At 37.9% G+C, this 24,078-nt stretch overlaps 3 protein-coding genes, 1 long non-coding RNA gene and 2 other non-coding genes across 9 annotated transcripts; 5 read left to right on the top strand and 1 right to left on the bottom strand.

The window, feature by feature from the left end:
- Positions 1 to 954: 954 nt before the first annotated feature.
- LOC103448838 (uncharacterized) lies at positions 955 to 8,334 on the top strand. Of its 2 annotated transcripts, XM_029089032.2 has the most exons (17): positions 955 to 1,123; positions 1,204 to 1,267; positions 1,465 to 1,573; positions 1,910 to 1,972; positions 2,164 to 2,267; positions 2,416 to 2,482; positions 2,615 to 2,686; positions 3,095 to 3,256; positions 3,695 to 3,768; positions 3,861 to 3,955; positions 4,582 to 4,689; positions 4,800 to 4,897; positions 6,311 to 6,448; positions 6,652 to 6,699; positions 7,213 to 7,327; positions 7,474 to 7,588; positions 8,063 to 8,334. In XM_029089032.2, the coding sequence occupies exons 1-16, from the start codon at positions 1,054 to 1,056 to the stop codon at positions 7,578 to 7,580; spliced, it is 1,494 nt and encodes a 497-aa protein (XP_028944865.1). In that variant the 5' UTR covers positions 955 to 1,053; the 3' UTR covers positions 7,581 to 7,588; positions 8,063 to 8,334. The 2 variants fall into 2 exon arrangements, with proteins under 2 accessions (XP_028944865.1, XP_070664787.1); XM_070808686.1 differs by lacking the exon at positions 3,095 to 3,256.
- A 284-nt stretch (positions 8,335 to 8,618) lies between these two features.
- On the top strand, positions 8,619 to 10,451 carry LOC103448715 (small ribosomal subunit protein bS20c). The gene is made up of 3 exons (XM_008387984.4): positions 8,619 to 8,881; positions 9,164 to 9,327; positions 10,101 to 10,451. The coding sequence occupies exons 1-3, from the start codon at positions 8,725 to 8,727 to the stop codon at positions 10,332 to 10,334; spliced, it is 555 nt and encodes a 184-aa protein (XP_008386206.1). The 5' UTR covers positions 8,619 to 8,724; the 3' UTR covers positions 10,335 to 10,451.
- Positions 10,452 to 11,489: 1,038 nt separating this feature from the next.
- LOC114819858 (U2 spliceosomal RNA) lies at positions 11,490 to 11,684 on the top strand. The gene has a single exon (XR_003767158.1). It is a non-coding gene; the product is annotated as a U2 spliceosomal RNA (small nuclear RNA).
- A 5,340-nt stretch (positions 11,685 to 17,024) lies between these two features.
- Positions 17,025 to 20,223, bottom strand: LOC103413304 (putative pentatricopeptide repeat-containing protein At3g15200). Of its 3 annotated transcripts, XR_011573426.1 has the most exons (4): positions 18,413 to 20,190; positions 18,149 to 18,213; positions 17,614 to 17,693; positions 17,025 to 17,524 (listed from the first exon to the last, which is right to left on the bottom strand). XR_011573426.1 is itself a non-coding variant. In XM_008351781.4 (2 exons), the coding sequence occupies exon 1, from the start codon at positions 20,091 to 20,093 to the stop codon at positions 18,429 to 18,431; it is 1,665 nt and encodes a 554-aa protein (XP_008350003.1). In that variant the 5' UTR covers positions 20,094 to 20,223; the 3' UTR covers positions 17,838 to 18,321; positions 18,413 to 18,428. The 3 variants fall into 3 exon arrangements, 2 of the variants coding, with proteins under 2 accessions (XP_008350003.1, XP_008350004.1); XM_008351781.4 differs by lacking the exons at positions 17,025 to 17,524; positions 17,614 to 17,693 and having other exon boundaries at positions 17,838 to 18,321; positions 18,413 to 20,223; XM_008351782.4 differs by lacking the exons at positions 17,025 to 17,524; positions 17,614 to 17,693 and having other exon boundaries at positions 17,838 to 18,213.
- Positions 17,226 to 17,420, top strand: LOC114819857 (U2 spliceosomal RNA). The gene has a single exon (XR_003767157.1). It is a non-coding gene; the product is annotated as a U2 spliceosomal RNA (small nuclear RNA).
- A 555-nt stretch (positions 20,224 to 20,778) lies between the features above and the next one.
- LOC139189613 (uncharacterized) lies at positions 20,779 to 21,892 on the top strand. Its single transcript, XR_011573427.1, has 3 exons — positions 20,779 to 20,908; positions 21,032 to 21,175; positions 21,348 to 21,892. It is a non-coding gene; the product is annotated as an uncharacterized lncRNA (long non-coding RNA).
- Positions 21,893 to 24,078: the final 2,186 nt, after the last annotated feature.

Below are 24,078 nucleotides of genomic sequence, written 5' to 3'. Positions count from 1 at the left end.
TTTACCCTTTTATTTTAACGGGTGTTACACGACACGACCCGTTAAGATATCAGGTATGACACGAAAATGACACGAACACGGAAAACACGATACGAATGCCAGGTCTAGTTATATTTATGGATAGAGTATTTGGGCTATGTCACATACTAAACTAACTATAATAATTTGACATTGAACTTACAATGAACTAGAGTCGAACTGGAGACATAAAAGAAGTACAACTAAATTGTTATCTTGGTATAATGGTGGGCTAAAGGCCCAATGGAAACAAAAGTATAACATGAGGACTGCAGTCCCCCCATGGGCCTAGACACCCAAAACATCCTCCATTAGTCGCACAAATTAGCGCCACAGTTCATGCAATATTCAAAAATAAAAACGAAAACGAACGAAAATTGTCAAATTGATTGACCTTTTATTACAAAGATGTTAGTTGTTATAATGTCAATTTGTTTAATACATATGACTAAACAAACTCTAGTTTAATCTATATTTTAGATCAATAGCCCTTAAATAACAATAAAAAAAGTGAGCGAAGGTTTGGAACTTCCAACTCGAGTTGGAACTACCGCAAATGCATTTTTTGGAGCCACCGACTCGGCTTTGATATATCAATGACCCGATGACCAAAGTACACCGCCTCATACAGTGCAAAATCTGCATGGGAAGGAGGGTTAATTTGCCCATCAACGTGTAGTGAAATAACTTTTGTATGGGTGTCTTTGGGCCCAGTCCACAATATCTCTGACTGAAACGATTTATTGTTAATTTCGTATTCCCCTCTAATCAACACGTGTCAAAACCCATTGTATCATAGAGGAATTTTTCAGTATGACCGTCACACGAGATGGTACACTATATGTTCCTATAAAAATAGTGAATTATGTGTGTTAAAAGGTTAATAACTTAAAAATTAAACGCTTACATAAAAACACGTGACGTCTACCCGTAACAACTAAAAATTTCTCGAATCCCTGCCCCCACTCTCTCTCTCTCTCTCTCTCTCTCTGAGACGCGCACATCGTTTCAGTGCGACTGCTTGTGCTGTAAGTTATGGAGGAGTACTCGGTGGACGACCCAACTCAGCTACTCGAAGCTGCTTCCGATTTCGCAAGCTACCCCGGTAAGCACTAAACCGCTGCCACTCGCTTTCCTTCCAGTTTTTCTAAGCTATTTTTTAACAAATATCACTGTGTTTTGCAGGTTTTCAAAACGACGCATCAGCTAAGGAATTTCTCGATCGCTTCCCTCTTCCCGTCATTCTCAAGTAACCCCTTTTTTCTTCTTATACCCATAACTTGTTTTCCAAGTTTTTGTGCTCGACTTCAGTTTTCTTTCGTTTTCGTTTCGGTTTTTGGTAATGGGAATGTGTGCACGTCAACTGTTTGATGAAAGTCTCCCCTGACATTGTTAATGGAAGTTGAACTTGGTGTGAATTGATTTTGTTTTGTTTCTCGCTTGCAGTGCTTTGCAAACCAAAGCCGATGTGCCCCGTCTGGAAAGCACGTTGGTTGCTGTCTTGGAAAGGGTGTTCAAGACGAAATATGGGGCTTCTCTCATCCCCCAGTTCATGGTATGCCTTTCATTTGTTGTCCTAACTGATTGCATTTTGCTGATGAGTGTATTCATGTTCTTGTGAAAAATGAAAGAAGGGTTGTCCTGAATTTGGTTAGAATTCAGCTAGTCTTTCTTTGATAAAACTTTAAAGCTTTTCATATTATGATGTATTGGAATGCCATAGGGGAAGCTCTTTCGATGAACATGTTGCTTTGGTTCAATCAAATAAAAGATGTTATACCATAGCATAAAGTATAAACCCAATTAACTTCCAGAAATAAAGCCGCTTTTGTAATTATAATGTGTCTATGACTATCTAGATTCATAAACATTTATCTTTGCTCTTGTTCAGCCATTTGTACAAGTTGGTCTGACGGCAGAGTCTCAAGAAGTCAAATCTTTAGCTTGTAAAACGGTATGTATAAAAACTGCTTATGCATCTTTTGCTTTGATTTGAGATTGTTGAGTAGTTTTGTTCCTAATTAGAGAATTTATCTGTTTGTTTTGGATTATTCAATTTGTTTTTCGGGGGAGTTGAAAAACTTATGCAAGTAACGGACGAATCTATTACCTAGTTTAATCTGGTGTCATGAGAACAATCTTCAGGTTTCTTGCCTTCTCCAGAATTTGAATGAAGGTTCTGTTTCTGCAACACGCCTTATACTAGACCACAATATATATCCTCTTTTGCTTGATTGCCTCATTCATGGGTAAGTTCAAATTTTAAGTTGAAGACCGATACTTGGATTTTTTTAATTATATTTTAGTTATCTTGTTTTTTAGGGTAAATTATTTTCTAGTTTTCATTTTTGCCTTTATGTTTGAAGTTCATGATAATGTTTTTCTTCTGGTGTTTAGCAATGAAACAGTTGCAACTCTAGCAATGGATGCAATAGCGAAGATAGCTGGTTCTCCTGAAGGCATAGTATGGACATCATATTTAGTGCTATACTCTGAGTTTAAATTTTGATCTCCAAAAATGTTGTTTTAATGAATACCTACTTTGTGATAGCTTATGAATATCTCTTACTGAAAATCTCTTACTGTCAATATGTAGGATATTGTTTTCCCAGCTAATAATAAAGAGGCTACACATCTTGGAGCTCTAGCAGACCAATGCTCTTCAGTGGTAGGGTGGTTGTTACTTTTGTGATTTATAAATGTACAGTTAAACTTTCCTGAAATTTTGCCTTTATTTTAGTGAAAGAACTGTAAAAGAAAACTAGTTATCAGCTATGCTGGTCTTTCGCATTTTTCTGCTACACAACATTGTAGTGATACTTGACTATTTTGTGTTGTTGAAATGTGCATCAGAGGCATGTCATTAAAGTGGTTGTAAGAAAGGGATAGTTTAATCCATTTGTATAGATGTACCAGTTTTAGACAGTCGAATGAAAAGTTTTTCTATGCATTTACAATCTCTGTGCAAACTTCCAAGTATCATGTATGCTACTGTGCTGTCTCTGATTCTAGATTATTTGCTGATTTTCTCTGCTTACTTTAAAAAAAAAAAAAAAATCATATTAATGTTTTGCAGGGACGGGTCCGAGTTCTGGCTTTGATAGTGAAGCTATTCTCTATCTCCACCAATGTGGCATCAGTAGTTCAAAAGTCAAATCTACTTGGACTTTTTGAGGCAGAAATCAACAACCCAAATGATACCCTTTCAACCTTGAGCATTTTGGAGCTTTTGTATGAGGTTGGCCATTGATCATCTGCACACTGCTCTCTCTCTCTCTCTCTCTCTCTCTCTCTCTCTCTCACGCACAATCTGCAAAACTATCTATTTTCCAGCTCTCCATATTAGCTCCTTTGGTGCTCCATTTCATGCCATGTACTGATCATAATTTACTACAAGCTCTGTATTAAAACTCAAAAATCAGATATGCAGAATAACTAAGCATACATAAATTATATGAAGATGAAAAATCAGGTCCACTACTTTGTTCCAGGACCAATGTTTAGTACACAATGCTTAAGAGAAATGTGGCCCTTAATATGTATGTATTATCTCCAAGTGAATGGCATCCAATCAATAGAGAATTCCAAATTTCTGGTATTGTTTTCTTTTGATACTCTTTTCCTTGCTTAAAAACCTTATATTGAGATGTTCTTGTGCATGTGTCAAATGATAAAGTTGACAGAGATCGAGCATGGTAGAGAGTTTTTGTCTGCAAGCACCCTTCTGCAACTGCTTAGTTCTATAATCAGGTGTTTAAACAACATTTTTTGTTATCTGTTTTGTTTTGAATACTCTACATCGCCTAAAGTCTTACAGAAATATGGTTGTATAACTTTTGTAGCAACAAATCAATGGAGTCGATTTTAAGAACAAGGGCAATGATGATTAGTGGAAGAATTCTGTCCAAGGAGAATTACATACTTGCAGATGAATTGAGTAGGTCTTGAAACTTGTATACGATGAATAATATCTACTTTCATCATTCAGAGTATTATAAGGCTGTTGTTTTTACCTTTCATCCTGCATTTAGAAGCCCTGTAGTCTAGTGCCTGCATTATTTCTGGCTCATTTGGTAGCTTTTTTACCTGTATTTCGAGGACTCATATCATGCTTAATTTTAGTGCAGCACTGCTATTGAGGCACTTGTCATCCCATTTTCGGACCCAGAGAAAAAGAAGAAAAGAGTCTTCTTTAGTGGACACCCTTAATTTGTTTTTGGTTTTTGGCTAGCTTGCTTGCATTTATCCAAAGAATCAAAGCTACCTCCAAATCTCCAGTTGCACTTGGCCCCCAATTTTCCTATTAGGTTTGAAAGAGAGCGCTAACATAATACCTTGGACCATGATATGCCACTCAAATCACTGAGTTATCCAGCATGTAGCATTACATATATAGCTTCTGTCGCATGCTATTTATTCTCTTTTGGCGACGGTCTTAAATGATTTCAAAAGGTAGACTTTGAGATTTGTTACTTAAAAAAATATATATAATTGCTTTACCAAAGATCATAAAAATGAAAAAGCGGTCATGAATTGATTTTGATACTAATATTGATTTTGCAGACTTAAAAACTGTATTATCAGCCATAGACAGGATACTTAGTTCATCCGAAACTCAAGAAATAGATGAATGTGAATCTGCACTTGAAGCACTCGGTCAAATAGGGTCATGTAAGTATGCCAGTGCCTTCACTAGGCTTGAGAAATGGTTTTCATAACGTGAAACATATCTACCATCATCATCAAGAAATTAAAACCTGGTTTTTTTGGGATGATCTTAGCAACTCAAGGAGCTCAGCGTTTATTGTCGAGTTCACCACCAGTTGCAAGACATGTTATCTATGCAGCCTTTGATAGACATGGACGTGGTAAACAACTGGTTAGTGAATCTAGTATTTTAGCTTTATGGCTCTAAGTTCTCCAGCCTTTTTTTTAATACAATTTTTTATGTTCCTTATCATGTTTTAATTTGCCAATTTGATTGAATCTGAAGCCTCTCCTGTATCAAAGGGTGTGTGTGTGCGCGCGTGTGCTCTTTAGTAAGTAGCTAACTCTGAACTATAAGATCCAAGATTAAAATGCTGTCAGAGTTCACAGTAAGGATTAGAACACTCATTACCTTGGTCGTGGAAAGAGATATAGTGATATAAGATAATCTTCTTATTTTAACTCCCTATTTTAGGTACTAACTAGTCTCCGTCTTTGTCTATTTGTAAAAAAAAGTACATGCAAGGAATACAGAAATAGGAGTAGAAAAACTAGGCATTGCAAGGACATCATGTTTTGCATGGTCATGGTATACACCTTTCCAAAAGGTAAAGGAAGCTGATGACAAATGAGGAGTATGCTATACTACAATTTCCTATTTTTTGAACTATTGAGTATGCTGTACTACAATGTCCTGCTTCTAAATCCACTAACTGTTGCAGCCAACTAGATACACCTTCCATGCCAAATAACATGGATGGGGTTATGTGATAAATATGGTCTGACAATTAACTTCCACAATGAACTTGTAAATGAAATTTTTTAATAGATCCTGAGCCGTGAGTATTCTTCTCCCAGTAGTAGAAGCTTGTCATCTATAATCAAATTGGGGATAGTTGAGCTTTCGAGGTGTGGGAGTATTTTTAATTTTTTATAAAGAAACTTATTAGGGATTAATAATGCCATAGTCAAAAGTTAATCGATTTGAATAATCAAACAGCTTTTGGTAATCTGAATGCTAGCCGGTCTCTTATGATACGTTTTCTAGAATCTCTGACACTTGTTTGACCGGAGGAGGCTTCTAAGTCAGACACTAATTGCCACATAACTTGTTGACTATGTTCACTTGATATAGTATCCTTATGGGCCTTGTTCCTTTGCCCCTAGGAGCCATCACACCCTTATTTAAATGACTTTTGTGATCCAGCCCATCTTAGTTGCCATATCACGTAAGGGGGATAACAGATTATTGCACGTACCTTCCTTTGGGAGAGAGATTACAATGCCTGCTATAACGTACGTAAACATAGATGATCTTATGTGTTGACCCCACCTAAGAACTACCTTCATGGATCCCAAAGCAACTTTATTCTTTGATTGCATCCATTGGAATATTGGTTTTGCCAATAAAATGATGAATAGTTTGGATTCTGAATATGGGATATAAGATGTTTCCTAGTAATTGACTGACAACTGTGTTTGTGATCTGTCCAAGATTCCAAATACTTGTTGATGATAAAAAAGATAGTATCTGTTGTAGTTTACATTCAAATTCTTACTTAAATGGTTCTTGATGAAAATACAGGCTGCCTTACATGCCCTTGGAAACATTTCTGGGGAAACTCGATCTGCAAACAGCATGATACTGACTAGTGATGCAGAAGAAAGCCTTCGACGCTTGATTTATGAAACAGCATCTAAGAGTTCAAAGCTGACACCATCTGTGAGCAGCTTTTTCCTTCTTAATTTTATTGTTTCATAAACCTCCAAATATTTTGCACGTGGGTGCAGGTTGCCTGCCTGAATTTTCATCCTTTGGCATGAGCCCAACAATTTCTGTAATTTGTTTTTCAGCGTGCTTGTCATTCTTCATTTTAGTCTTTAAAATGTGTTGAAGTTTTACTTAGTTGTTGATGCAATTGGCAGGGTCTTTTCCTATCAGTTCTCAAACAGGATTTGGAAATTCGTTTGGCGGTAAAACTTCTAATAAAATCTTGAATTGTGAATTTTTTGGTGGTGTGACTGTTGAACACTTTTTTGGACCTGTATATAATTGAAAGTTTGGAGTTTATATAACATGCGAATTATTTTCTCCGTTTAGTTTGGTTTTGCCCCTTAGGTGTGTTATATTTTTCCATCTGCAAATATGATACTTGAATAGACTGAATATGTGTTTATTATGGTATTCGTTGCTGTAATTACTAATTGCTTTTGGAAACACGCTTCCTTTTATATTGTGAATCACCTTTGGAAGTGTTTGTTTGTCGGTGACCAAAGCGCTACGCTTTGATCATGTGGTAAAGAACAATGTGTAAAGTAAATTTTAATTGACAGTTTGATGATACTTCTGTAGGCATATAGGAGAAATTAAGATATAAAAATTCATATTGTTACTGCATCTGATACAACATCTGATGCTAATACTTGTAATTGTATATATTTTTGGTATTTGCTATTTATGGTGGTTATTAAGTGTGGATAATTCAGGGATATAGAATGCTGTCTGGATTGGTGGCTCGCCCATGGTGCCTGATGGAGATTTGCTCAAAGCAAGAGATAATAAATATAGTGACTGATCCAATTACTGAAACCACTAAACTAGGTCTGTTTCACTTTTTCTCCGTAATCATTCAATTTATTACGTTGCAAGTTTATAAATATACAGAATTAACTACATGGAATTGGTTTATACTTTTCTTACAATTTATAACAGTTATTCTTTTCATGTGAATGAAAATTACTGTTCAGCTATGGAAGCCAGATATAATTGCTGCAAGGCAATCCACACCGCTTTTAACATGTCAAGTAAACTTGCCGGCGACCAATCTCTTTCTGGGATAGCGGCTCTGGGATAGCGGCAAAGGTTAGTTCTATCGTACATAACCTTCCTTCATTTTTATTTTTCTTAGAGTGGGAGAGTTTTGGGGGATCCTTGATTACATCACGGAATAATTAAAACGGTTGGACCTAAGCGTACACGCTGGTGTACAGATCATTTCTTTAATTTTGTTCGATCCATACACACTAGTCGATAGTCACTCATTTGCCATCAATATGTATTTGTGTGAATTGTCTGGTCTATGTGGTGTGGGTGAGAGTTGAAAACCATTGAAGGGAAAAGTTGTGGGACAAAAAACTGAAAATGTTAACCTATTGGTTAACATAAGAAAATAAAATGTTCTTATCTTTACACCCTCGCCAAGCGGGGAACCTTGTTGGATTGAGGTCACCCTTTTAGGTTGTCTTCACTATTTTTGTCTTAAACAAAGGAATCAATCGTAAACGCTCATGTTACCATCTTACGTATCTTCTCTTGTTCATTCCTTTCTTTGTGCAGTTGCACGACGCTGTTAAAATGGGTCCGTACCTTGCTAGGAAGCACCTTGAAGCTCAGCCGGTGGTGGTGACGGAGGACCGATTCTAGAGTAACACCAGCCACCGTGTTCAGCTTATGAGTTAACTATTCCCATATGTTGCATACAAAAGTTTGTTCAGATTAACAGTGGAAGTATGTTTACCTGTGAATTCAGAACTCAAATACGTAAAGCTAGAGCGGAATTTGGAATTCCATATAGCATCGAAGAGAATTCTCTCAAGTTTCTCAGTTAATTCCAGTTTAAAGGTAGATATATCATTTCTAATGAAACTAGCGCACAACAAAGGATTTAAATTTTGTTTTATCTAGAGAAATATCGATAAATATATCTTTATCATTGGAAATATCCGTTAAACGTATAAAATCATGGAAGCATTCTAATCTAATCGACATAAAATTACGTTTGAAATTTTTACAACTTCAAAATCAGCAAATATTTATAAAATAACAAAATATAAAATTACGAGGGGCAGAAAAGTAATTCCATACTCAACTCCGCCCCAGGCCAAGATAGGAATTTCACATCCGCAGTGGATAAAAATCAGAGGAAGAGGAAGCGCCATCTCTGATTCTCTTCTACACTCTACAGACGGAGCTTCAAACAATTTCAGAAAGCGAGAGAGATGTCAGCTGCAATTCATTGCCTATCTCCATGCCTATCCCTCCCCTCCAGATTCAGCAAGCTTTCACTCAATGGCCCTTCTACTTCCTCTGCCACTACTCATTCCACAACTTCCCTCAGTTTCTCAGCTACCCTTTCTCCCAATTTCTTCTCCAAAGGTAATCAAATCTCTCTCTCTCTCTCTCTCTCTCTCTCTCTCTTGAATTTACTGCGTTTTTCTTCTTGGAATTTTGAAAATTTTGAAAGTTTGCTTATTTCAAATATTGGGTATTGGAACCCAGCAGTAAAAATTTCAGTCGTGTTATTGGGTGGAAGATTTTTCCATTTTTGGTGTAAAATTTTGGTTTTTTTATATCATATCATCCATTTATCAGTAACCATACAGAGCACAATGTTAAATCAAAAGAGAAAAACTACATCTTTCGCTTGACTATTTTCAGGGTATCTGGCTGTGAGTCCACTTCAGAGGCCGGTTCGGCATTCCATTGTTTGTGAGGTCACCACGAAGAAGCCCGACTCTGCTGTGAAGAGAGCTCGACAGGCCGAAAAGAGGAGGATTTACAACAAATCCCGCAAATCCGAAATCAAAACCCGGATGAAGAAGGTACTTCTCTATTCGGCAAGTTAATTTTATTTTAACTGAGGGGTTTTGCTTCTTTTGGTTTGCATTGTATGTAAAATAAGTTTATTCTGATTGTTTTCGGGTTGAAGAAAGTAGTTGTCTTGCATTGTTTGGGTTTTGCTTCTTGTGACCATGTTTGATGCCTTGGATTCTCATCTGAATTGAGCAACCATATCAGTGTCTAAATTGCTCTCATAATCGAGGCTAACCACCAAATTTTGCATTGGGTTTCATTATTTGGTTGGATAAATTATACTGGTTCTAAGTTGAGGACATTTTACTGCAGAAATGGATGGTTCATGGATTGCACTGCAATATTAACAGTTACACCTTTACTTCTCGATCTACATGTTTGTCTTTAAGAGCATCTTTTTATGTGATCGTCAGACAATTGCACGAAGATAAAGTATTGGATTGGTGTTTGGTGTTTGGTGTGGGTACAAGTTGTGCCGGAGAAATTATTTTGTCTCTAAAAGCATCTGTTTGTATGTGCTTATATACTGTAAGGATGCTTGGGCTGATATATATATTTCCACATATTGTATTGGTAGCCACAAACATTTGTGTTTTATCCGGCAGTGTGATGCCATTTTTATCCCAACAGGTTCTGGAAGTGATATCTGTTTCTGTTATTAAATGTGTAGTTTCCTTTAATTTTTTTTCTTTTGGCTGGAAAGTAATGGAGAAGATAAAATTTGAATGACACTGTTGGCGTGTTTACCTGCTATTGATTAATTAGTGGCTACCTTTACCAGGTTTTGGAAGCTCTGGATGGGCTGAAGAAGAAGCCAGATGCTGCACCCGAAGAGGTCCTTTCTATTGAGAAGCTCATTGGAGAGGCATACTCCATCATTGACAAAGCAGTTAAGGTGGGAACTCTGCACAGGAATACTGGAGCACGAAGAAAGTCTCGACTGGCTAGAAGAAAGAAAGCTGTTGAAATCCACCACGGCTGGTACACCCCAACTACAGAGGCTGCTAGTGCCTGATAAAACTCCTTTGTTGGGTCAGTCGTTTACTATTTTGCCGTTGTAATGTGTAGCATTTGTCCTTTGAATGTTTGCACCTCTCCTTTATATGGTACATGATTAACCGTATTCATTTTTCTTCTAGTTCGCCAAATTTGTATACTTACTGACTGTTGTTTAAGTTACTCTCTGGCTCATGAAAAATATGTTTCCCATTGAATGGGAAAATGCTATGGAAGAGTTCAGCTAGAAAGGATGGGTCGGAAGAATGTGATTGTGCAGTGATGCCGATATTTGGCTTGCCGTTTTCTACTAGAGGTTAGCCATGTTCAATAGCCGATATTTGGCTGTCGTCCCTGGTTTCTGCCTCTATCAAGCGACGACAGCCCCCACCTTCCCCTACTACGCTTCCCCAAGAACTGTGCCTCGACCGGTTGGAGAGAACTCGATCGATCTATTTCTGTTTCGTAGGTTTGCCGGTAGCTACCTGAAACTTTACTCATAAATTCCCTCGTCCACAAGAGGTTCAGCTGTATCAACTAATTGGTCAGCAATTTCATAATCTCCCCCAAAAATCCTGCACTTTTTTAAGTACTTCCATAACACATGACCATGCGCTCGCTTCCTACACGTTCAAACAAGATTCAACTCGATTAGTAGTCTACGTCGGACTAACAATATAACATGTCAGACTCTCTACTAAATATATAATTTCCCCAACATATATAAAGTTGCAAATTACGGATTGATTGGTAGGTTTGAAATTTCTGGAAGTAGGAGGCCATGACGATCCTTCTCCTCCTCCTCGTCGGATTTCAGTCAGTGATGATGTGAATTAGTTTCGGTTTCCTTGGAGTTCAAGGAAGGGACTCCATGTCCAGATCCAAAAGCTTTTAAGCCAAAATATTGCCTCCATTTCTGCAAGTATATATTAGTTAGGCACAGTTAATTATGTGTCTGCGTTAACATCTAATTACATATTACATATGGACCCGAGGTAATTACCGGGTGATTCCTTCCAGCTAATTTCCCTGGTTTGTGAAGTAATTAAAATGACCAGGTCTCTTCTACGAAGGCTATATACAGTCACCAATATCTTCGTCCCATACCGGCCACAGCAACAATGGGTTAAGCAAAGAGATTAAATAAATAAGGTTTTACGACTATTGATTAGGCATACCTTTCTCGGCCTTTTGGCTAAGATTAAGTGTAGTATCTGTTCTTATCAGTTTAATATCTGATACGTGGGTCAATGACTCACACGATATTAAATTAATTTTTTTAGGAGGAGAGTTCATCACAGTAGCTTGCTATTGGGGCTCCCGAGTGTCGCCCAAGTGTTGCACTACTGCTCGGGCTGGCGCACCCCACCAAAACTAGTTAAATCTTTTACGATTTTATGCCAATTCTTTCTAACGTGCCAAGCATACTTTAGCCTAATGTAAAACAAGTTCTTCATCAGAATTTCAGATCGTAAATTCAAACCCTTTTGTATATTTTAACGATAAAAATTCATGTTAAGAAACGTTTTAAGATGCCGTCCAATATTGTTGATTAGCATCAATTACCTAATGTCGACAGATTAAGCACGCCTTAAATTCTTGTGTGGGTAGAAAATCACTAGTTCATAACCTTGAGACGAACTCCAAAGATGACGATACCTCACCTTAACGTGCTCCTTAACTCAATTCCGATCCTTCGACAATCACATTTTTGCATTAGAATAAAATGAACAATCCAAGGATTAGAATTCTTGCTAACAAAATAGAATTAGGAAATTCAAATTAATTCAAGCCTTTAAGAACACAATAATTTAATAGTGGTGCTATGCCCAACCCGTTATTTTATTTTTTTTCACCCAGTTTAATATGAAAATTTTGTTGACAAATTTAACCTTATGCAAAATTACCTTGAAGACCTAAACAAAACAAGGTCCTACAAATTATAAAAGTCTAAAAGAGGATTTTTAACGTCACTAGCCAGCACCCACCCAACCATTTTTGTTGGCAAAGAGACCAAAGAACACTTAATGACACCAAAATATATCCAATCGCCCAGGTAAAATTGCATTTGTGCACCAGATTGTTGTAAACTAAACCAAAAACCAATCAAGCAATAAACAAAACACAATGATTTCAAAGTTCCTCCAATATAGTAGTACTTCTGTAACAACGGAAGCTTTATTGATTACCAACAAATACAAGAGAACTCACAAACACAAAGTGCTCTCAAGTATACAAACTTATGCCTCTCAGAAACTCTCACACACAAAACTCTATCCCACATCCATCTATTTATACTAATAGATGTCATAGGTTTACACAAAGTCCCTAGAATATAGGAAACCAAATCCTATACTAAAACCAAATCCCAAACCAACTAGGAATCACAAATCCCAATATCTTGCGTCCAATATATCCTAATCCTTGTTTGATTCTTGTTTTTAGTTTAGGCATGTTGATTTAATGCCAAATCCAACAATCTCCGCATTGGCATGAAATCCATAATGAGACATCAAACAACTTCCGTTGATCCACCATATCGCAAGATCAAACTTGCTTAAATTGCACCAAATCCAAGCAGTGCTCAAACTTAGCTATATTAACCACCTCTGTCAACATGTCAGCTGGATTATCTTCTGTAGCAACCTTTTTTAGACGAATCTCACATTCAGCTACCACTTATCTCACAAAATGATATCGTACATCAATATGCTTAGTCCTAGCATGATGTACATGATATCTGGCCAAATAAATGGCACTTTGGCTATCACAATATACATCCAACTTGTGTTGTTCTACACCTAAATCTCCTAACAACCCCAGAGTCCAGATTGCTTCTTTGATAGCATCAACGATCGCCATGTATTCTGCTTCTGTGGTTGATAGTGCCATTGTTGTTGTAATATTAATCTCCATCATATAGGACCTTTTGCCATAGTAAACACATACCCATTCGTCGATCTTCTCTTGTCTAAGTCTCTAGCAAAGTCTGAGTCCACATATCCAACTGAGAATTTATCAATTCCTTCATCACATCTTTCAAAACAAATACTTTTGTCCCTCGTTCCATGTAAATACCTTAGTATCCACTTAGCAGCATTCCAATGCTCTCTTCCAGGATTATGCATGAATCACTAACAATTCCAGCTACATGTGCAATATTAGAACGAGTACACACCATAGAATACATTAATCCTCCAACCAAATTAGCATATGGAATACCATCCATCTTCATCTTTTCTTCATCAGTTTTTGGACATTATTGACTACTTAACTTGAAGTGAACACCTAATGGAGTTCCTATAGGCTTAGTGTCTTTTGTTACTCCAAACTTTTGTAACAACTTCTCAAGATATTGCTTCTAAGACAAACACACCAAACCTTTTTGTCTATCCCTTGTGGTTTCTATTCCCAATATTTTCTTGGCTTCACCGAGATCCTTCATTTCGAACTCCATTCTCATTTGTTTCTTCAACTTTTCTATCTCTAAAATATTGCTTGAGGCTATTAGCATGTCGTCCACAAAGATTAACAAGTACACGAACGAACCATCTTTCAACTTCTTGTGATAAACACAGTGATCATAGTGACTTCTTGTATAGTCTTGACCCTTCATAAACTTGTCAAATCTTAAATACCACTGTCTGGGCGATTGCTTCAAACCATAAAGAGATTTTCTAGTACCCTTCGGGTTGTCTCATATAAATATCTTCATCCAAATTACCATGAAGGAATGTAGTCTTCACGTCTAGTTTTACCAATTCAAGGTTGAATTGTGCAACTAGGGCAAGCAATATTCAAATGGAGGAGTGCTTAACCACAAGAAAAAAAAATCTCATTGCAATTTATTCCCTCATTTTGAGCATATCCTTTAGCCACTAGCCTAGCTTAAAAATCTTACCAAGCTCTTGTCATCCACTCCATCATTCTTTGCATTAACCCAGCTGTAGCTAATTGCTTTCCTTTCTCTAGGCAGGTCCACCAATTTCCAAGTCTTATCCTTGTGAAGGGAGAGCATTTCATCTTCCATTGCATCATGCCATTTACTCTCTTCTTCATTGTTTACCGTTTCTTCAAAATTAGTGGGAATTTCAGCCTTAATTATCGGCAATGCATATACCATGCAGGCCATGCAATCTTTATATCTCGCAGGTAGGGATATGTCTCTTTTCCCCTTCCTTTTGGCTATGCAATCATCTTGTATCTTTAGTTCTTTTGATGGTGTTTCTTCTTCGTGATCACTCTCTTCATGTTCAAGTTGATCACCTTGTCTTTCTTCTTCCACAACTTCCTTACTTGGCTGTGAATTCATAATTACTTGTTCCCCAAGCTCCATCATCTGATCATCTTCCCTCAATTTCATGTGACTTTCATCGAATGTCGCATCTTTACTTACTATAATCTTGTTCAACTCGGGTCACCAAAGTCTGAAGCTTTTCACACCACTATTGAATCCCATAAAGACAACTTTCTTAGCTCGTGGATCCAGTTTGTTTTCCTTCACACGAAAGTAGGCATTGCATCCAAAAACTCATAGCTTATCCTGAGTTGGTTCTCCAGACCACACTTCAATGGGTGTTCTACCCTCAAATGTTGTTGATGGTAGTAGATTAAGCAAATGACATGCATAGCTCAAAGCTTTTGCCTAAAATCTCTTTGGCATCTTAGCTTGAGATAACATGCAACGAACTTTCTCGGGCAAGTCCTATTTAGTCTCTCTGCAATCCCATTTTGCTGTGGACTATGTCTAACACCGAGTAATTCCTTCCTTTTTACACACTTTGAAGAAATGATTAGAGGTATATTCCCCTCCATTGTCACTTCTTAGTATCTTAATCTTCTTTCCAATCTTGTTCTTTGATTTTAGGCAGTCATTCTTCTAGTGTCCTCTTTCATGACAAAAAGCACACTCATCTTTGTCCAAGAACTTCCTATTCTTTGATACTCATATAGTATGAGACCTATTATTTTTCCTGTACGAACCTTTGTTTTCTTTCGATCTCCCTCTCACCATCAAAGCTTTAGAGTTATTCCTTTCTTGCCTGTCAAGGTGTCTCACCTCATGATTCATAAGAGCACTTGAGATTTCATCATACTTAATTGTCTCCATGCTATAAATCCAAGTAGTCACGAAAGGCTCATAGGATTCAGGTAATGAGTTCATCAGGATCAAGGCCTTGTCTTCATCTTTGATTAACTTTTCGAGATTTGCCAGTTCAGCTAGAAGCTTGTTAAACTATTCTAGATGGCTAATCATCTCCCTCTTTGTACTATAATCTGTACAACTTGCTCTTGAGATGCAGTCAATTCTCTGCACTCTTCTTCATATATTTTGTCTCCAATGCAGTCCACAATTCATTTGCAAAAATTATATTCCTTCGCAATATTTTGTTTCCAATGCAGTCCCATTCTTCCTTTTTCATAAAAAACAACATGTCTCCTAACACACCAACCAAACTTTGTTGTATTAGGACATCTCGAACCTCACATTGCCACATAGCAAAGTTGTTCGTTCCATCAAATTTCTCAATTTCAAACCTAGCACTCTGAACCGTCGTCTTGGTTTCACTAGTCCTAGACTTTTCTTCAACATCGTCACCACTGGTAGAATCACCAGTCTTTGTCATTGCTTGATAGTCACAACCCACGTAAGAACCTAAGCTCTTGATACCACTTGTTGTAAACTAAACCAAAAACCAATCAAGCAATAAACAAAACACAATGATTTCAGAGTTCCTCCAATATAGGAGTACCTCTCTAACAACGAAAGCTTTATTGATTACCAACAAATACAAGAGAACTCACAAACACAAAATGTTCTCAAGTATACAAACTTATGCCTCTCAGAAACTCTCACACACAAAACTCTATCCCACATCCATCTATTTATACTAATAGAAGTCATAGGTTTAAACAAAGTCCCTAGAATATAGGAAACCAAATCCTATACTAAAACCAAATTCCATACTAAAACCAAATCCCAAACCAACAAAGAAACACAAATCCCAATATCTTGCGTCCAAGATATCCTAATCCTTGTTTGCTTCTTGTTTTAGTTTGGGCATGTTGATTTAATGCCAAATCCAACAAAGATTCCTCATGCCCACTATTCTAGACTTGAACTTTCATGCCAATGTCTTTGATTTCGACAATGTAGTCATAAGAGAGCAGCCGGAGGTACGAGACCTTGTGAGGACAAAGACGAGGCCTTATCTCTGTAGTATTGTTGAACCGGTATGGATGCAAGAGAGAATAGGGGAAGACAAATAGAGAGAGCGAGAGACAATAGAGGGAGAATTTCAATCCATCATTGTAGGCCGTTCATGGCCCAGCGCACAACTTAGGAGAGAAGGGGGGTGTTTGTTGTCACCATGACGGGTAGGTGGATATGGATGCTGGCTTCTTTGAGTTCTCCTTCAGTTTTTTGTTTCATATTAAAGAAAAATACGTCAAAGTTACTTTAGGAATCTTGGCGGGTGAGAAAAGAGCATTTTCATTTTTTAACTTTTAGTGACAAGTAAGGTTCTAAAAAACGTTAGACGCTAGTTGGGCGGCGAGCTGGCGCCTAGCGCCTAGGTGGCGTTGGGAAATAGGACTACTGGGTGGCATTAGTAGCACTCCAATATAATTCGACAATCTTATCAGGGTTTTGGTGTGTGTTTGCTTATGTTATGAGTGAAACAAAAGACTTTGAATGGCACGGTTCCAATGAATTTTGAGTAATTTTTGTTTTTATTTTTAATGATTGTGGAAGTAACATGGGTATTAACAATGGAAGGCACCCTTCGAATAGCATGCAATTTAGCCCCCTTTTGTCAACTTGCAAATCTTTCAGTCCCACACCGGCCACAGCAAGAAAGGGCAAAGAGAAGAGACAAAATAAATAGGGTCTTACAACTCGTTACCAAGCATACCTTTCTCGGCCTTTTGGCTAAGATCAAGTGTAGTATCTGTTCTTATCAGTTTAATATCTGATACGTGGACTAATGGTTCACACGATATTAAATTAATTTTTTTAGGGAGGGAGTCTGCTACGTTAGCTTGCTAATGGGACTCTTGAGTGTCGCCCAAGCGTTGCACTATTGCTCGGGCTGGCGCATCCCACCAAATCTAGTTTCAACCTTTTACGACCTTACGCCTTGTTCAACTTTTAATTCAATTTTCAGTGATTCTACAGATTCTCTGTTTCATACAATTTCAAACCAACTCCTGAAAGTCAAAACCAAAAACTATGTAAGCGTAAGGGGGACCAAATACTTGTAACAGAGGAGGAAGAGATTTGACAAGATGGATTCAACCTCTGAATCTGCTTCCGCTGTCGTGGGGTAAAACTATTTGTGTCGGGTGTGGGAGTGCTCCTAACATCATAGAAGTAATGCTGCAGAGGCCCAATGGAGTAAGGGGATTAGGAAGTCTCCGATTCAGTAGGAGAGAGAGGAAAAGCATGGTTTTCATCTCTATAACCGTAAGAATTTCGACAATTTACAGGCTCATGATTTCTCAACAGCAATAACAGTCAGAATTTCAACAATTAATAGCCTTGATCGAATCTTGATTGCTCAATAGAAAAACCATTAACTTATAATTCTAATACATTACATATAGAACTAGAGTTTTGATCATATATAGACAAGAGACAATGCGACTGATGATAGCCAGCGCTTTGTTTAATCTGCACATTGGCAGCGCAGATAGGCAGACTCAAGCCTTTGACTCTTAACAGTCATGTTGACTCAACACTCGATAATGCTAGCAAGTTCCGAAAATCAGACACAACCTTTAAACTGGATAATACTTGTGAATGCAAAAGTAATTTTAACAATATGCTTTTACCCTGTCTCAAGTTATCTTTAATAATTCTCCTTCACGTCTACCCCAGTTCGTTCGTAGTGTTGCACCTGCACGTATGAATTTGGCAACTTTATCATTCATGGTCCCAACAATGCACATAATTCCATCTCCGTTTTCAAGAATTGTTCCACAAAGACACTAATGTCAAGTTCAACCTATAAAGAACACGAGAAAGAACTTCACTGATTATTCAAAAGAGTGCATTCTTTAGTTCAAGTAAACCAAAAACTAGAAACAAAGCTTTACCTTGCTCCCTTTTTTCTCAAATTTCTGTACTCAAAGGCCATGTCAAACTGTCATTTTCCTCCGCTTGCTTTTCCACTTGTCCACCCTCCTTTTTTGACTGGACATTCATAGAATCCATCAATATTTCGGTCCTTGGCTCTGGTATCATCCCCTTTGAAGTCATCTCACGGAAATAGCGCAAAGTTTCCTTGATCCTTCTCTTATCATGGAACCCATGAATGATAATGGTATAAGATCGTCGGTCAGGTCCCAACCCATTTTTCTCCATCTCATCCCATGTATATCTCACTCTTTCCTGACAATCCCACTCCATATACAACTTCAACAGCAAATTGTATGTGTCACCAGTCATCTTGCACTGATTTCTCTGCATCCTCTCCAGCAGGCCAGGAATTTCCTCTGGTTTCTTCGACGACTTAAGCAAGTAATTGAAAGTTACTTCGTTGGGCAGACAACTACCCTTCCTCTGTTCCATTTCTTCCAAAAGCTCACAAACCTTCTCCATACGCCGTATTTTGCATAGGTGCTTAATAAGTGAGTTGTATGTTGCTGCATTTGGGCAACATCCTCGGACATTCATTTCCTTAAATACTTCCAAAGCATGAGGAATCCTCTTCTTGAAACAAAGGGCATCGATTATGCAATTGCATGTCACCACGTCTGGGTTGCAACCCTGATCCCACATTGCTTGAAATAACTTGAGTGCCGTACCCAACTTTCCCTTCTTGGTCAGTGCATTTATAAAAGTCCCATACGTAAACTGATCAGGCTTGCAATTAGACGCGATTATATCTTTCCAAAACCTTTTTGCCTCGCATACATTTGCTCGTACACACCATCCATTAAGAATGATATTCCACGTCTTTATATACTTCCCAAACTCTTTCCCCTTCACGTTAAACAAAGTTTCTGCAGCTTCTACATGCTTATACCGGCATAACCACATCATAAGCTTCTGAAAAGCAACCAAATCAAGCTCGAGACCGAACTCTTTTCTCTTATAAAACACATCAATTGCTTCCTCCACCCTATGTGCAGCCGCATACCTATTGAGCAAAATCTCATACGTTCCTTCATTGATAAGTCCCTCTCTCATGCGCATTTCGTCGAGCATTTGGTAGACTTCATCAAAAGCCCGCATTTTGCCAAGAATGTCAAGAATCTCATTGTAACAATCCGACCCGGACATATACCCACTTCCTCCTCCACCTTTACATACCCAATTGAAGAACGCATACGCCGGTTTCCAATCAGACCGATGCCTCCGCAGCACATCCAAAACCAAACAATCTGTCAGCACAAACCCACATCGGTCGAGCGCCCACTCAATCTCCTCGGCCGGCTTGTCCCTTCGAAACTTGAGGATGTTTTGAATTAATACAGCCGTTTGATCATCCGGGTCTTCCCCAAACCGCGCATTTTCTTCAGCATCTGCAACATAGTGGACGAAAGTCCTACTCCTACCCAGAAAGTAAAATTGGGAATTCTTGGTGAAAATTTCTGGCTTTGCGTTCGTTGGGCTCCGGCACTTGTGAAATTTGGAAAGGTAAGAGAGGGCTTTGTGTGAAATCGGATAGTGGCAGTGATGGTTTCTGGGTTGGGTTTGGAATTTTAAATTGAAATTCCGTTGGATGTTGTTTTCCCGGGAAAAGGTTCTCAACGGTCGGAATTTGAAAGGCATGTTAGGTTTTCTAGTGTTGGGCGTGTTTGGGGTGGAAGAAAATCATTTCCAAGATTTAATAAAGCCTTCCATTACATACATATTTTTATTAGTATTTTGTTTACGCATAATTTTTTGTCTCTATTTAATATGAAATAAGATATTGTTATTCCCACCTCAGTTTCATATCTTCCCATTCATTTTTAATGAAATTTTTAATACAACTTTGCCCATTTGTAAAATGACCAATAAGGACACTAAAAGATACATAATTAATGATAATAGATTAGGCACGAAGAGGTAACATGAGCCCTAGACTTGCATTTGGTTGTGAAAGAAACAGACAATACATAAGCCGAATTTGCAAAAAGACAAAGAATAAGGATAGAAGAAATTTTGGAACAACAAAGTGTGGATGCCATTTCCAATTAAAGAGTAAGAAGCTAGCAACTGATGATAGTTACTAGACTGCATAATCAAATAGGAGCATAGCACTTTGAGAGTCATTCATTTGATGGTAAATTATCGTCGATGGGAAAATAGCATTTCAATTTTTTAGGAATAACAGTGGTTGGCGAAATAACATTTCAATTTTTCAACTTTTTATGGTGGGTGATGAAATAGAACACTGAGCTGGCTAGCAACTCTCTAAAATAATGCTCATACCCATATGTAAAATAATGGTCTCTGCAGTCGATCATCACTACTGAGACTGTATCTGAAGCATCTTTGTCTACTCTCTTAGCGCAACGCAATTCCTTGCAGAGCAACTAGACTACTTTCTTAACAGCCCTCCTGAACTGGAGGGTGATCGTGCTAGTCAGCTAGCTTGTCGGGTAAGCCTTTTTACTTCAGTTTTTCGTATCTCAATAAAATCATACTAGTTATATAACTTGTATTGGATTGAATATTTATGGAAAATTGATTTCTGGTCTAACGAAATATGTGATGTGCTCAAGGTTTGTGTTCTTCTCTCGGAGTTGCGGTTTATGATTAGAAAGACACATTTTGCTTCAACAATCTGGGAGGTTTGGGATATTATCCAGATGCGTACATGCGTAAAAAATTTCGGAACCTTTGTGTGCAACATCTTCGTTTTTCAGGTTAGTAATTTGTTCTTAATTTCCTCTCTGTAGAGTAATGTTAAATTTCAGGTTTAAGATTGGACTTGAAATCTCTGGCTTAAAAAACAATTGGACTTGTAATCTGAGCGACGTGTTTTTAGTCTTTTGTTATGTACTCCACAGTCATGTTTACTTCAGGATTGCTGTATAGGGTGACACATGGCTGTATTGCATTCTCCGGATTCTGGCTGCACAAGACAGACACCAGAGCATCTTTATTTATGCCCAAACTTCTTCAACAGCTCACATAGTCCAGCTCCGACGGCTTCTCCCCTTGCCCTCCATGAAAATACCGAAAATTTGAAGGCTTTAAAACCCTAATCTGCATGCGGTTCTTCCACCACAGCAAGCTGACATTGCGTTATAGGCGGCAAATTGTCATGCAAACGTCTTTGAGTTACCTCCACCACAAGAAGCCCGCCCAAGTAAACGAAGGACTGAGTGAACCACCAAAGAGACACTAAAAGCTTTCTCAAAGAATGACATCGTCGCTGACTTAAAAGTCAAAATGTGAAGCCGTGACAACCCACCCAACCGTATTCTAAGATGGGAAAAAGTTAGCAGTGAAATCATTCATAAATTAAAAAGAACAAACGAGGGAGTTCAAAATACATGTTGAAAAATGTAAAATATATATCGAAAACATGTACAATATAGAGTTCGTTCGACTACTAATAGTATTGAATCCTTTTAGATGTTGGACTGTGCATCGATCTCTCTCACATCTTGACATAGTATCAAAACGGATCGATTACTTAAGTTGTTTGTCCGTCGTTCTTAATTATAAGTGAAGAACATTAATACCATTTATTATTTGCTTTTGACAGATATTGCAAATTAAACTCGAAAACTTGATTTATATTAAAGACAAGCCGGTCAGTAGTAGGCTTAAATGTTAGTGAAACATCTATGTCCTATCACTACCTATGTCTATAGTATTGAACAAGCCATTGTTTGAAGTTAGTCTCACCAAATCTATCACAAACCATTTAACTAACTTTTCAACCTCTAGTTAAAAAATACAAACATAAAGCTATAAGGATTACATGCGCATCTTAGATTACATCAGATATTTGAAAACAAATCCTATAAACTAGGAATGGCTTAAAGGATAAGAGTTTGAAGTAAATCAAACTCCTGAAGATGCGGTGATAACAGCTTCACGTTGACTTCATCTAACAGCCCCCCGTAAGCTAATGGGTGGAGGAACAACTGGAAGCTTGGATAATAATAACTTGAATTGAGACGAAGACAAACCCTTGGTAAACAAATCAGCAAGCTGATCCTGTGAACATATATAGTTAACCAATAATTGACCACGAACCACCTTCTCCCATACATAATGGTAATCAACTTCCAAATGCTTAATTCGTGAATGAAATATTGGATTCGAGGCTAAAGCAATCCAAGAGATGTTGTCACACGAGATTTGTGGTCACACAAGATGTAAATGAAGATCCTTGAATAAAGATCTTAACCATGAAAGCTCAGCAGCCGTGCAAGCCAATTGCCTGTACTCGGCTTCAGCACTCGACCAAGAAATTGTTTTCTGCTTCTTAGAACTCTAAGACACCAGATTTGAACCAAGATAGACACAAAAACCACCAGTTGAATGTCGTGCATCTGGATTCCATGCATAATTCGCATCGGAGAAGGTTGAAAGTGTGACAGTTCCTAGCTTGTACAAAAGACCATGATTATGCATGGCCTTCAAGTAACGAAGAATGCATTTCACTGCCAACAAATCAATGGTTGTGGGAGAATGCATATACTGGCACACTTGATTGACCACATATGACAAATCGAGACAAGTAATTGTGAGATATTGTAGAGCACCCATTACACTATGATAGACCTCTGGTTTCTCGAATAGATCACCAACATATGCACAGAGTTTTTGGCATGAGGGAATAAAAGTGGAGATTGGCTTTGCTTATGTAAATTTGGTGTGGGCTAGTAAATCCAACGCATACTTAGATTGACTTAGGTGCATCTGATGACCATCATACTTGTCCTCCACACCTGAAAAATAATTGAGTGGTCCCAAATCTTTCATGGAAAATAAGGTGCTTAGCCTTTGTATCAACCTGGAAATCTGGTGAGAACTATTTCTAATGATTAAGATATCATCCACATAAATTAAAAGTATCAAGTACACACCTTTTTGATTGAATACAAACAGACTGTAGTCACACGTTGATTCATGGAAGCCAAGTTGAAGCAAAAAGTCGGAGAATCTCTAAAACCAGGCTCTAGGTGCTTGTGTAAGACCATAGATACTCCGCTGAAGCTTACAAACATGAGTTAGAAACTGTTTGTCAACAAATCCCAAAGGTTGGCGTATATACACCTCTTCGTTCAAGAAACCATGCAGGAAAACATTTTGGACATCTAGTTGTCTAACCTGCCATCCTTTTGATATTGCAAGACTAAGCACAAACCTAATCGCTGTATGTTTAACAACTGGGCTGAAGGTTTTGGTGTAATACACACCAGCCTTCTGATGAAACCCATTTGCCACAAGCCGAGCCTTATGGCGCTCAATTGTACCATCTGCACGACGCTTTAACTTGAACACCCATTTGTTTGGAAGCAAATTCATCTGTGAAGTGAACGGAACCAAACTCCAAGTCCCACATCGTTACAGCGTATTGAATTTCTGAACCATGGCATTCCTCCATTCCTGGGACTTAACAGCCTGAGTGAAACATGTTAGTTTAACAGAAGAGTTGTCAACAGTAACATGCATAGCATATTTAGGGTTGGGTTTTTGAATTCCAGACTTGGATCTTGTGACCATACAATGCTCTAGATGTGCAGGAGCATCAGACAACTCTAACACAGATTGTATAGGTACTTCGACTTGCTCATTTGAGGGTAGG

This window comes from Malus domestica, chromosome 11, assembly GCF_042453785.1.
Source record: "Malus domestica chromosome 11, GDT2T_hap1".
NCBI lineage: Eukaryota > Viridiplantae > Streptophyta > Magnoliopsida > Rosales > Rosaceae > Malus > Malus domestica.
The sequence above is the reverse complement of the archived record's forward strand: the minus strand, read 5'-3'. Positions and strand labels throughout refer to the sequence as shown.